Source organism: Gossypium raimondii, chromosome 12 (genome assembly GCF_025698545.1).
Source record: "Gossypium raimondii isolate GPD5lz chromosome 12, ASM2569854v1, whole genome shotgun sequence".
Lineage (NCBI taxonomy): Eukaryota > Viridiplantae > Streptophyta > Magnoliopsida > Malvales > Malvaceae > Gossypium > Gossypium raimondii.
The window spans coordinates 680,269-695,794 of NC_068576.1; the positions used below are offsets into that span (position 1 = coordinate 680,269).

General features: G+C 27.8%; 1 protein-coding gene across 1 annotated transcript; it reads left to right on the top strand.

Moving 5' to 3' along the window:
- Positions 1 to 793: 793 nt before the first annotated feature.
- LOC105762614 (protein FANTASTIC FOUR 1) lies at positions 794 to 2,306 on the top strand. Its single transcript, XM_012580400.2, has one exon. It carries the CDS (start codon positions 1,043 to 1,045, stop codon positions 2,195 to 2,197), a length of 1,155 nt encoding a protein of 384 aa, XP_012435854.1. The 5' UTR covers positions 794 to 1,042; the 3' UTR covers positions 2,198 to 2,306.
- The last annotated feature ends 13,220 nt before the right edge of the window (positions 2,307 to 15,526 follow it).

Genomic DNA, 15,526 nt, shown 5'->3' on the forward strand with positions numbered 1-15,526 from the left:
TATATTCTCATGTAAAAAAAAAAGAGAAAAAGAAATTGACTGGACAGGTGTCATGTAAAGGAAGGTCCTAAAAAATGAGTAAATTAGTCTTCATATATTACATCAAAGAGTAAATGGTTTTTCTATTAAAAACCGGTCTCTATACGTCAACATGAGGTATATGTGGCACACCGTATGTCAATGTTTGGTTATTTGGGTCACTTACACCAGTTTTTAACAGTACAAATGGATGAAATTTTTAACAGAACGGATCAATTTGCTCTTTGATGTAATGTACAGGAACTAATTTGCCCATTTTTGAGTAAAGAGGATAAAATAAAATCTGACTCTTAGTACAAGAATCTCTATAATACCGCAACCGGTTAGTGAATAGCAAAGAATTAAGAGGGTTTTGGTATACTTTCACTTATGCAAAACCAAGTTTGTTGTTTAACCTAAAAATGGAAAGGCAAAAAGCTAAGACAAAAACTGAAGCAATGGCCAAAGCAGTTAAAAGAAGAAATCCAGCCTTTTTAACCATGGTTGTTTCTTTTTAATAACCCACACCTCCAAATTAACTTATTTTGGTTAAAAATAAAAAGGAATTTGGGTTTGGGTTAACTTTGTTAAGTGCTTTTTTAATCTCAAAATGGGAAAGAAGTTAAAACTTAAACCTTAATTTATTTTTTAACAGCAAAATATGTCTTTTACCAAACAATTTCACTACAAAATTGTGTTGTTATTTCCTTTAGGTAATGAATGTGTGGTAAGAGTACTTTAAAAGGTCATCACCTCTCTCCTCTGTTTCTTCAACTATAAATCATCCTACAACTCTTTCCCTTCTCTTTCATATTCCTCTCCTCCAATCCCAAATATATTGCTTTCTTTTTGTTGTTCATGCAAGCTTTCTCTTTCATTTACATCCCCCACATCCCTATTTGATCTCAGAAAATTCTCCAAAAGAAAAAAGGGTTTTTTTTTCCTCACCTTTTTTTTTTTCATTTTAGCTCCCCTGTTTTTCCTCTGTTTTCTCTTCTTTTTTCCTTCTGGTGGGTAAAAAAAAATGTTCTCAAGTGTATGTCAAGGTTTGCAATTATGCCTCGAGCCAAGGATCGTTGAATCACATTTTTTGAGGCTGAAACTGGCTCCACCAACTAGTTTTCAAGACTCCATTGAAACTCCCACGCCCTGTTTCACTAACCCTTCCGAACCCGAACCCATTTCATACCACAATGATTATGATGACACCGACATTAACATTACCGACGGTAACAACAACAGCGACAATATAAGCAAGCAAAATGCTGATATGGGTGTGTGGAGTTTCCTTCAATCCCTCGCCGGTCCCAAAGATTCTACGGAGAATAACGAAGTTTACGTGCACCCTCTCGTTAAAAGTTCAGCTTCTGCCCTAAGTAAAAAAAGCCTTGAAATGTGCACCGAAAGCTTAGGCAGTGAGACCGGAAGCGATATCAGCGACGACATTACCTTTGGGTGCTGCAGTCCATCGAAACATAGGGAAAATTCGGTGACGAGACGAATGAGTTATAGTAGGAGCTTTCCACCGCCTTTGACATCCATTAGCGGTTCAAATATGAGTTATAATCCGTTAAAAACAAGGGAAAATTTGGTGATGAAAAGGATGAATCGTAGCAGCAGCAGCAGCTTTCCGCCTCCTTTGACGTCCATTAGCGGTTCGAATGGCGTCCAAGTCACGTCTCACCGCGAAGGCGGCCGGTTAGTACTTCAAGCCGTTAATGTCCCTTCTTGTCAAACGTACTTCCATGTAGAACGAAGTGAGGGCAGGCTTAGGCTTTGCCTTTTGAAAGAAACAACCGCTAATACCCCAATTTTCGATGACAAAGAAGAAGAAGAAGAACGAGATGAGGTAGCCGAAGAAGATGAAGTTGTAGAAGAAGATGAAGTACTTTATGGAGAAAATGGTGTTGTACAGGATGAAAATGATGTTGTAGAAGATGAAGTACTTTGTGAAGAAAATGATATTTTAGAAGATATAGATTATGAAGAAAATGGTGTTGTAGAAGATGAAGTTGAAGGAGAAAAGTGTTATTGGGGAGGTGAGGACTTGGATGAAAAGAATGGGAAAATTGGGGATCAAATTGGAAATGGGAAATTGGCAAGGCTAATAAGCTGCAAAGGAAATGGGTGTGGGCACACAGGGTTACTTGATTGGGAGCCATACTTGGTGGCTACTTAAAAATATTTCTCAACCCTAACAAAGAGAATTACTAGCATTGGATGTCACTAATTTTTTTTCTTTCCATTTTTCTAATTTTTAGCTATAAAAAGTTTGAGATTACCAATAATCTTCCCTCCATTTTCTTCCATGCACTACTCTCTTTCTCCTTTTCCTAATTTTTTTTTAAGAAATTTTGTGCGATAAATTATCGAAAATCAATAATTTAACAATTTATATTTTACCAACAATAGAACTAGCTTATTAAATTTCATAAAATACGGGGACCGGATTCTAACAAATTAAAACAGATAGACTAATTTCTCAAAGAGATGAAATTCATAATCAACAATACCAAAAACCTAATCCAATTAATTCTGACCCAAATTCATCTTGACCCAAGTTAATTATAAAAAAAAAAGTCAATTAAGTGTATCTAACCAAGACTTTGAGAGTAAATGGCTTCAACCAATAATTCAAAATAACCCAATTAAAAATACCTAAATAACAACTCAAACCCAGAATTATCATCATCTAAAAAAAACCCTAATTCATATATATAGTTTTACCTTCCACATGGCATAGATTAATTACATGAAGCATAACAACATCATTATGAAATAAGCAAGACATAGCGACAGCAATGAAGTAGAAATGTAGGCTTAAATTTCCAACCACCAAGAATAGATGAAATGGATGGTCCCGATCAATTAATGGTGTTCCTCGTCGCTTTCAATGGGGGGCATATTTTGTTGGACCATATATCATTTAAGAAAAAGGCCACTACCACATGTATGGTACGGTCCAAAGTTGAAATTTTACCACCTCACTCTCAACCTTTTTACATCTTTGGTATCAACAACCTCTTTTTGCCTTGCAAAATGTTTCTATAATTTTGGTTATATGAGATATTTTAAAGGTTAAAACCAAGGTCTTATTCGTCTTTTTCTTTTATTGTTTAGATATGTATCGTCTGTTTAAAGATCTCGTTATAGAAGAAGAAACATTACTTCATCATTGATCATGTCATGTAAAATTTGCATTAAGAAATGTGATCTTGCCTCTTAATCAATTCAACCCGTTTCAACACTGAATAAGAGAAACTGATTTCCAAATAAAAGCAGCGTATTCGGTAATTGATTTACCATGTTCCAAATCACCAGGACAATATCTTTGTTTCCGACGTGACCTGATCAAACGGCTACAGTCTCATCATATTTATCTTTTAATCATAGTCGCTGATTTTAAAAAAGATCTCATGGGATCTCACTATAATAAGATTTCACCTGAGACGTTGTTGTTGATATATGATAGAATCCTTATCTCCCAATGTGTGGGTGAGATAATTTTTTCCTTTAAATAGTGGTTTTCATTATAATAAATAAATAAATTATTTATTATTTTATATAAAAAAGAATATATATTAGCGGTTTTTTTTATGTATTAGTGTGGATGAAAATTTTATTTAACAAATTAAAAAATGATATAAAAACCAAATGTGGTTCTGATTGATATGGTAAAGTTGAAAGGTTAAAATTAAGGATGATTTTTTGGGTTCAAATCCCGTCACATGTAAACATTTTTCTAAATTTTATACGAAAAGATAAGATTGCTCTCAAAATAATATCTGTGCCTTTATAAAAATAAGGAGGCTTTGGTAAATTCTCTACTGAGTTAGTACCCGAGTGACGCAAATTCAGTAAGATTCTTAAATATAGTATAAAAATATAGATACATATGAGTATTGGTGTGTTTTAAAGTACTATTTCGGATTTATTAATATTTGTATATATTTATAACATAATTTTTTGTTGAGGTGCTATAATTGAATTAAAGGATAAAATGTAATTTTATTATATTAACTTATAATATTATAATTTTTAAAGAAATTATATACCGATTTAAAGTGGATAAAGCTTTCGTTTGTCTCTCGAAATTACTACAGGAAAGCGGTAAAAGTATTATCGGTGCTTTTATATTAGGAGTTATATTTCATTTTGATTTTTCTATTAGAAAATGGATAAACTAATCTCTATTTGTTGGATTAAAAAGTAAATTAGTCATTCTGTTAAAAATCCTATCTATTTCTATTGTTAAAAACTGATCTCTATAAACCAATATGAGGTACACATAGCACGCCAAGCGTCACTATGTGGTTATTCTATACACCACTCCAGTTTTTAACAATACAAAAAGAGAGAATTTTTAATAAAAATGACTAATTTATTTTTTAAATTAACAAACAATGATGAATTTAATAATTTTTTTAAATAAATAGAATATCATAATTTTACCCATGAAAGCAAAGTTTGAAAAAGTTGCCCCCAGATAGCATAGTCCTTGTGTTCCTATATTTATTATGGATGGTTGGGGTTGTCTGCAACGGTCCAAGCTGCTGCACTGCGTCCCAATATATTGTCTAATTTAAGGTTAACGGTAAATGCAATGTATACAAGTCCCTGTACTATGTTACGGAAAACGCATGAAGGGATTTTTTTTTGTAATAAAGAGAAAATGTTAATTTTATGGAGTGAATGGTAGCGTAAAGCATATTGTATTTTCGAAAAGAGATGTGTGTTTGAATTTTGAAGATAAAATATTTTAAAGGGACGATCACAAACTCTGAAGATAATCGTAAAACAAATATGGATCATATAAAAATAACGTAATGTTAGTTTATTAAAATATGAAGTGATACGCGTTTTACAACTGTTATAAAATATGATTATTTTACAAGTTTTTTTTAATGTGTAAGGACCTTTTTGCTCATTTTTCAAAATATAGACACCTATGCCCGAGCGATACTTTTAAATAAAGTTAGCACTTCACAACTATGATAGGTGGATCTCTCATTTTTTTCTATCTTATGATAATTCTGTAAATATGTTTTATCCATAGAAACATCTATTATAATTAGATCCCGTGAGATTCATTTTAAATTCATGGTTGAAATTAAAAGGCTAAAAAGTAACACTAAGCTACCATTGATCGTGTCATTTAAGGTTTTGTTTAAATAATTATACAAAAAATAAGTTTCAAAACCAAGTAAGGAGAGAGAGAGAGAGATCAATTGTGGTTGTGGAAGAGAAGACACATCTTCTCTCTTTTTCGATAATCGGTTGAACATGTTCAATGTTAGGGATGGCAATGGAGTGGGGCGGGGGCGAATATTACTAAATCCATCTGTCCTCTAACCTCTATGGATGTTATATACATCTATCCTCGCTTTGCCCCGCCCTATTATTTTAAATATTTTCAAATTTTTTAAAGTCAAGTAAATATGTAAACGTAATTCTTCAAAAAATATTTAAACATAAACGTTAAATCGTCATTTCAAACAAAAAAATTAGGTTAAATTATACAATTGGTCCCCATAATTTTTCGTTTTGAGTAAATTTTTTTCTTTTATGTTCTTTTTAACTTTCCTTTATTTTTTCCATTCTCTTCTGCTTCTCCCTTTATTTTCTTCCCTCCTCCATCTCTTTTAACGTAAAGGAAAAAAAATTTTACTCAAAACGAAAAAAATATAAGGCAATTAATGTGTTACATCAGTTTGCCGTTACACCATTAATGGCAATTGACACTCAATGACTAAAACATAACATTTAAAACATAAGTGATTAAAATATAACCCGAGGGAACCAAAAGTGACTATTTTAATAATTTAACTTGAATATCGAAAAGAAAACATATGGGGTTAGGGATTTATGGCAGTTAAATTACAATGTGGAAGATGAAAGGCAAGTTGTTGGGGGTATTTTGTACGAAGGGAGTACAAATGCGTGGACACAGTCATAACAATTGGACCCACAAAGGGACCAACATGCAAATTGACCTCATTACAACATGATCTTCCATGTGCTTAGGTAGCTGCCTTCACTGATTTATAAAAAAAAAAAACTCCCAATCAGTTAAAAAAGATCCTGATATGATTCGTGAGATCTCTGTTCTACTCTCTCTATATTTCATGTCATGTGACAGACAATTTCCATTTCACATTCAAACATATCCTCACAATTCTTACCTCTACTTTATTATGTCTGTCTGAAAATCCATGTGTACTGAAGATGAAAGATCATGGAACGAATCAAAGCTAGATATTGGTAAACAGAAAATTTCTCATTTGTACAAAAGCAACACACTTTACTCTTTACTACAAAAATTGGGATGCCGAAAAGGTAACTTTTGATAAAGGGTCGAATTTGATTGGTTGTTGAGTCGGGTCCAGTCGAGATTGGGGATAATACATCCCTTAGGAGCGGAGGACAGTGTCCTACCGTGGAGTTTGGGTATCCATACATTCAGGTACTTTGCCTTTAGAAGTGGGACGATGTAGAAATTATCTAAGGGTGGGTTTGAATGGGCAATTGGGTGCGGTGTGTTTAGCTTATTTTTTGTCTCACGCTACAGTATCACTACAGCATCTAATCTCACAACGCACCGCCCATCCAAACTTACTCTAACATAAGGCATATACTATCATTTTCTCTTGGGCTAAGCTATTCGTTCACGTTAGTCTTGAAATTTGATTTTTTTTAATTTAATATTATGATATTTTGTTAGGTCATTATTTGATTTGATTTGCAGATTGTTAGCCAATAGAATATTGACATGTGTCTTAAAAAACCTATCTTTTGAAAAATTATAAAATAGGAAATTTTATGAAATTTGTTTTGTTAATTGTGAATTTTAGTAGATTTATTTTCTTTTACGAAATAAATTACAGGTATTTTAGAAAATTTTAGGTTTTGTTTTATATTTTCTTGAACTTTTAAGAATTTTATATTTTTATTTCACGTGCATAATAAACCTAAACATATAGTTATTCAGATTTTTATAATTTCAAAAATAATAATATAAAATTATTTTTAAAATAAATTTCAAGTTTTAAAATAAATCTTAATTTTCTTTAATTAAATGATTTATGATCATTTTAAAGATTCAAATATTTAACAATATAAAAGTTTTAAATCAAATTTTATATATTTAACCAAATAATTTGTACTCAGGGTCTATATGTTTCACTGAAAATGACTTCCGAAAAATGATTTATGGAAAAGGACTTATTTTCCTAGAAAAGTTAATATTTTCTGGTGTTTGCATGAATCTGTGTAAAATATTTCCTGTTGTTTGACAGATTTCTTAAAATATTTCATAAAGTTGTCTTCAATTAAACAAATACACATTTGAGATTTTTTATCTTTTCATTACGTAGTTGAGTTTATTTTATATTTTACATTTTTTTGCATATATTAAAAATACGTTGTTAAATTCAAGTTCATTACAATGTCATTTTTAGTTTTTATTTAAAAATATGACATCAACGAAATTGACAAAAAATTAACAATGTCAACAATTGGACTTGATTTTCAAATCGAAAAGTAGAAGGACAATTTTGAAAATAAAAGTACAAAGACTTATGACATATTTAACCTTTATACTACAAAATATTTATTATTAATATATTTATAATTGTAATAAATATTTATTATTAAAATATTAATATTGAATATTTACAATAATATGTGAAGAATATTATTTAAAATTATTATTATTAAAATAAAATTGAAATATTAAATTAATTTATTAAAATAATAAATTATATTAATTATATTAATAATTTATTATATGACAAAATATAAATGATTAAATATGTATATTTAATAATATTGAAAATTATAATATTTTATATTAATATTTTAATAATTTTAAATACATTTAAAAATAAAAATAAAATTTATTATCAATATAATAATATTAAGTTTGATCTAAGTTAATTTTATATAAAAATAAAATTATCTATAGATGAGCTCTTTTATGGAAAAATGACTTAAGCTTTTCCAAATGGTAAGCTATTTTATAGGAAAAATAGCTTATTTTATGTTGATTTGTAAGTCATTTTACATTGACCAAGTTGTTTTCTATGAAATAAACACAAAAAAATGCAGAAAATATTTTCCATAAACCTTTTACATATAAATAAACTGCCCTCAATTTTTAATTAAGCTTGAGAAAATTTATTAATTATCTATTTAACCAAAATTTTATTTAATTATAAAGATCCATTTAAGAGCACTTTATATTGTGCTAGCCTCCTTTTCTTTTTGCTCCCAATCCAATTTATTTAAAAACATGGAACTTTTAAAAATAAATTATATTATGTTTTTGAAATTATATAAATATAAATTTACTAGAAATAAATGTTAAAAAGAATATAAATAAATTTGGACAACCATTTGTCTAAGTTCATTATGTACATAAAATAAAAAAATAAAATCTTAAAATTTAAGAAAATCTAAAATATTAGAATGAAAAAATACCTAGAATTTATTTTAAAAATAATTATTGTATTATTATTTTTGAAACTATAAAATATAAATTACTAAAATATACGTTTAAATGAACTTAGACAAATGATTTTGCCTATACTTAAATGAAATTGGACAACCATTTATCTAATTTATTATACGCGTGACATAAAAGACCCTCCTAAGATGAATAAATTTTCATTTAATCTTTTAAATTTTAAAAATTTAAATTAGTAAAAGTAAAATTGTACTTTGACCCTTAAAATTGATAAAATTTTGATTTAATCCTTTAAAATTATAATGATACAGGCTATTCAAATGATAAAATTACATTTTTACTATCGTAAAAATTAAAATTTAATTTTAACCTCCCATAAAAAGAGTTTCTGCCTTCACTCCTAGTATACACAAACCCAAAAATTATTAAACTGCTTTTAAAGAAAATCAAGTAATGGTATGGCATAATCTCTAAGTACCACATCATCATACTTTAGTAGAACCCAAAATTAGGGACCAAAATGAGAAAAGTTATCAAAAGTCTAAAACTAATATGAGCAAAATAAGAAATTAAAAAAAATGAAAAAATACCAATTTTAAATACTAAACGTTGCTTTTATCACTTCTCTTTTTAGCGTTGTGTGCTTGTAAAACCTTTCATGCCCCTGCACCCACATGTGAGCAAAAAATCTCCTTAACTTTTAGGTCAAATTATATGAAAGGTCCTTGTACTATGTTAATATTTTTTTTGATTTGTTTAGTTCATTTATCCTAATTTGATTATTTTTAGTATTTCTATTTTTTAAAATGTATATTTTCAATCATGAGACCAATTTTTTTCCGATAAATCCCTTCAAAGTTTTTGGTGGCTTATTTTTGTACAAGGACTTATGGCATATGTTTCAGGGATTGGTACGGGCATTGACTCCTCCAAAAATAGTAAAATTATGATTTAATTCCTCTTGAAATTATAAAGTTAATATAAGGTTAAAATATGTCGTAAATTTTTGTACTCTTTAAAAAATTAAAATTTAATCCTTGTACTTTTATTTTCAAGAATTTAGCCCGTCTAATTTTTAGAATCTAGGTCCAACTATTAACACTGTTAACTTTTTTTTTAAGTTTATTGGCGTGACATTTTGAAATATAAAAAATATTCATTTTGTAACCATGTAGCCAAAAAAAATATGTTGTGATGAATTTGAATTTAACAAAAATTTTAATAATGTTAACAGTTGGACCTGAAGAAAAGTAAATGGACTAAATTCTTGAAACTAAAAGTTGTAATACCCAATTTTAGCCCTGGCTCACAAAAAAATAATAAACTCAAAATAATAAAATAAAGTCTAAGTCCAGTACAAAATTATGTCATTTGGCCCGATCGGAATGGTCCATTACTTGAAAAGGTTGAAGGTCCATCTACAAGCTTATGGAAACATAATCTTCAAGGATGTGCAATCTTAGAAGATATGATTTTATAATGTTAGAGATTTAATTTGTAGATACCCTTTAATCTTAACCGTTGATGTAATTGATATGTACCGTTGGATTTGGGGAGGCTCAACTATAAATAAAGGCCTCTCCCTTCATTGTAAAAAAAAAGAAGACTGAAGTGGGGAGTAATAATAATTCTTAAGAATATTTACTCAAATTTCTCTCTCTCTTGCGTTCTTATTTTGTTGATTTGTGTATAATGTATTTATTGATTTGTATATTGTTGATTTCAAATCTCTTTTTCCCTTATTATTCATTTTCAAATTTGTTTACATTTTATTTCACTTTATATTTTTATTTTATTTTATACTCTTTGTTTTAAATTAATTGGTCTTTGATTATTGATGTTATTTAATCCTCTATTTGTTATTTTAATTTTTTATTATTAAATTAATTATTTTAATATTATTAATACTATTATGTGGCATCATTAATCTTGTATCATTATTATTATTATTATTATTATTATTATTATTATTATTATTATATTCATATGCATGCATCGTTTTTATGTAATATATATTGTTTTATATATAGTATACGTATGCTTATATATATTTTATTTTATTTTATTTTACTTCCTAACTTTTATATACATATATATACTTTTATATTTAGTTTCAATTTTTTTACTTTTGTATATATGTACATGTATGTATTTATATATTTTCTAATGAATATTTTTATATATATACATACATGTCTATGTTTTTATTTGCTTAAATACAAACTTATATTTTCAACACATATGTTATAATATATATATATATATGTATATTTATATATATTTTATTTTCATAAATGCATTATATATATTTTGTTATAAATTCTATAGTCCAAAATTTTATATGTGTAAACCCATGTGTATGTCTTTTATTCTTTATAATTTCATGTATATATTTTGTACCTTTTTTCTTCTCTTTATATTTTTTTGTTTATTTCCTTCATTTGCTTATTGATTTATGTTTTCATTTTATATTTTGTTCATTTGATACTTTACATGTCGTTGTTTTTTATGTACATTAATTTCGTTTATTTCTATGCCATTGTTGTATTTATTATTGTATTTTACACTTAATGTAGCATTACATCATTTTTACTCGATTTTAAAATTTTCAAAATTGAGATAATCTTGTATTTAGGATTTTCAAGGAAATTGAGCCCTAACGTATTGGGTTCCAATTTTATTCGTTAAATCTAACAATCGAGAATTGCTCATTAATCAAAAAATAAAATGAAAAGCTTGTTGTCGGGAATTTAATATGTTGTATCTTAACGTATTGGATGTGACGTATTGATTTCTCGAGACAAAGATTTTTTAAAAAAAAACAATAACAAAGGAAATATTCCAAGTTTAGGATTTTGAGAAATTGTGCCCTAACGTATTGGGCCGCGATTTCTTTATAAATCTTAAACAAATGAATATTCTTTTAAATTTTATTACACGAGTATTTTGGACTAATTCATTTTTGAGGAATTAGAATGTCGTGCCCTAATGCATTGGATGTGACATTTTCTTTCTCCGAAATGATAAGAGTCTTAATAAGTAACGTTTTTTACGTTTTTATTAAGGATCATATTTTTAAATTTTCGACATTAAGACACTAATTAATTAACTAGGTATCAATTTTGGGCGTTACGAGGGTGCTAATCCTTCCTCGTACGTAACCGACTCCCGGATCCATTTTTTTAAAACTCGTAGACCAAAGCTATTTTTTTAGGTGATCCAATCACACCTTAATAAAAGATTGGTGGCGACTCCCAATTTTTATTTTTTTAAGTCGACTATTAATTTTTGTTTTTTTTTTCAAAATAGAAATGATTTCGACAAAAGTATAAAGATAAAATTTTAAATTTTCAAAGAATATAAAAACTAATACCATATTTTAATCTTAATATAATTATAAACTTACATTTTAAACCCCTAAAAATTTATAATTTAATTATGCTCTCTAAAATGAGTTCTATCCAAAAAGTTGACTTCAAAACTAAAATACATCTTATATATATATAATACTGGGTAGGGAATGGGTACACGATTTGAACCCGTTTCAAGCAAGTATTTGACAAAAGTTTTAACAATCACTCCATATTTAAGTCAATTCCCAGGAATTTCTCATCAAATTACGAGACTAAGAATAATTAAATTATAAATTTATCATCAAAACCCAATTCCCAGGAATTTCTCCTTTTTATTATCAAAACAACATCAAATATTGTTGTAGTTTTGTTGGCTGGGAGAAGCCATGTGATTGAAAGCAATGGGAAGGTATCTTTTTCATTGCTACTATTATCATTCTTCATTGAAGGACTTAACAGGTTAAGACCTTGCAGAAAACCTATATATATATATGTATATATTGAATGAGATGACTGAAGAGTCTAATATCTATTTTTACTATTAAAATTCAATCCTATCTCATTTCAGGTTCCATAAATTAGATAAAACAAATGTCAAATATAGCTTAGTCCAAGGACTTTTTAGCAAAAGTTTCTAACAGTAGAATAAGTCAAGTCCTTTAGCTGCTTGAGTTGAATATGTAAATGAGGCTTATTGGGGGTGGGATGTCTGGCATAGCAAATTTGGTCTAATATCTGGTGCTCCAACTTCTATAAATTGTAACCGAGTCCCTAATGTATCAATATCATATCTCGTTCGGAGTATATTTGAAATATGTGGATTATTTATATATAAATACTTTAGATTTGATGCGTTAAAAACTCAAATAGTACTGATAAATTCTAGGAGAGTTATCTGTTAACACGCTATATTCAAATTGTCTATACAGTAGATACACACGTGTTTATAATTTAATCCACAAGTTTTAAATATGCATTTGAGCTGGTATTTAATGTGTAAACTAATAGTTCGGTTGATAGGAAAAATTAATTGATATAATATTGATATTTGAGTTCGGTTTAAACGCTTTGAGATATAAGAATCAATTTAAAATCCGAGTAATAGTTCAAGAACATTTGGTGGAATTATCCCCAAATTATTCATCAAAACATTATAGTAACATGAATAAAACATGACAAATAGTTTATCCAACAATTTCTTTTAATAAGAAATAAATAACCAAATTTTTGGGTCAAGCAGTAAGAGTTTAATACATTTTAAGTAAAGTTTGGATCTACATCTTATGGATAAAAAATAATGTTAAAAGAAAAATTTTTCGATTTAAAAGTCTAATCTAATTTGACTTGAAATTTAACCCGAACCCAACATCATCATCGGATACTAAAAAATCTAAAAAATAAACCAGTTAATGTCTACTCCTTTTGATTTTGTCAAATAATTGATTTCATTGGGAAAGGGAGTGATTTTTTTGTCCTTTTACATTAAAACCATTGAAGTGTAGAGACAAGCATATAATATGTAACCTCAAACATGAAAATTTTGCCTACCATATAAGCCTTTCATACAAGGTTTTAGTGAAAATATATTGATTTTAATACCATGATAGCTATGGGAATCCAATATAAATGCATTTATGAAAATAAACAAATAAAAAATTGAGCCAAAAAACCGAATTTGTGTAAAAATTCCTAGTTAGTAATGAATTTCCTTTTATCTAATCTGTACTTAAATTTGCATTTCGTCATTCAGGTTAGTACTTTTGCACTAACATTATTAGTTTGTGCTAACGTGGTCACTAACATCCAATTTGTTGAGGCACGTGGCAGATATTAATTAAAATTTTAAAAAATATATAAATTAATTTAAAATTTTAAAGTTTTCACATAAAAATGAACTGAGACAAATAGTTGTCAAAATACATTTGAACTTGGACATCATTTGTCCATATTTATTCTGGATGTATTTTAGTAAGTTTATAGATTTTTATTTCTTTTCATAAAATACTAGTTTTTAAGTTATTGTTATTTTAAAATATATAAATTTATATTCAATTAAAGATAGATAAAAAGTACATAATATATTGAAAATATATAAAAATTACAATATATAATATATAAATATAAAAAACTTTTAAATTTACAAAATAGATAAATAGATAAAAGAACTAAAATCACATCTACAACGGATCTAGACAAATGGTTATCAATATGCATTTGAATTTGACAACTATTTGTTAGGCTTATTTTGATGTAAATTTTTTTATAATTTATATTCTTAAATTTTAAAATAATAATAACCTGATATTTTATAATAAAATAATAAAAACATATAAACTTACTAAAATTATCTGAAATGAATCGAACCAATGACTGTCCAGATTAAAATGTATCCGGATAACCAGTTGTCTAAATTCATTTTTAACATGAAAAAAATACATTTTTTAATTAATTTATATATTTCTAAATACTTTTTAATTTTTTAATAAATGATTGTCATATAATCATTAAATAAATGAAAAAGTTTTAAAGGTTTTGGGTTTATCTCTCATCATCAGCATTGACGAGGAAAGGGTTTTAAACTTTAGTACGGCACTACAAAAGCCATAGCCGCTCACAAATATGACGACGTAACCATAAAAAGAACAAACCTGCAGCAAAGATTTGGTTGTCTTTGTCTCTGTGCAGATGACAAGGCAACAAGTATGCCTAGTAAAGTTGCAACCTCGTAATTAATACACGACAACGTCACGCATTAAGGAGGACCAATAAAAAACCTTAAAAATACTGCAACGACGAGTCTTAAAGGTATATGCCGACAAATTTTTTAATTTATTTTTCATTCTTTGTAATTAAATTTCATCATTAATTTAAAAAAAAAAATCAAACCACTTATTTTTAAGGGAAATACAGATAGAAGCATTAAATTTTTAACGATATTAGCATGCAATCCACGTAGTCATTTATTTATATTTCATATTAATATGTTACGTTTATAAATAATTTGTAAATTATAAAAAAAATATTTTTTTTTTCAAAAAGTTGATCTAAATTAACTTTTTTTTAAAAATTTAATAATTAAATTTAATGAAAAAATAAAGATAAATTTGGTAAAAATATAAACTTAATGACTAAATTTATTGTTTTATTCCAATGGTGGGCTAGGCCTCATCGTGCCAACATCAAGACTATTTGTATACGTATATCCCCACCAGTTCTTGTGGCCTTGCTCTCATTTTACCCACTTTTCCCTACGCGTTCAAATTCATCTGTCATGTTATGTGATAATAATAATGTGTCGTAGACATCCATGTCACCAACCTAATCCATTTTTTTATTCGATTTAATCCGTTTGAACCTTGAATACAACATTATTGGAAGGAGCAACAACGAACCCCGAACATAGACAGTAAAATCAACATACAAAATATAAAAAAAATGGTTTCATTGTGGTTAAGTTGTAAAGCAGAAAAGGTTTTGAGGTTTTGAGTTGGTGTTGGATATTTAATATAAGTGTTAACATCACTATTAACATGCTGTGTATTATAGTGATACAGCTGTGAAACTCAATGAGCTGTGGAAGTGGATAATAATACCTTATAGGTTGATATGAATCATTTCACTCAGACCACCCAAAGTTGGGTGGGGGTTATGTGATTGCTAAGGTGGTGTGGATTATAGTGGTAGCTGTGAA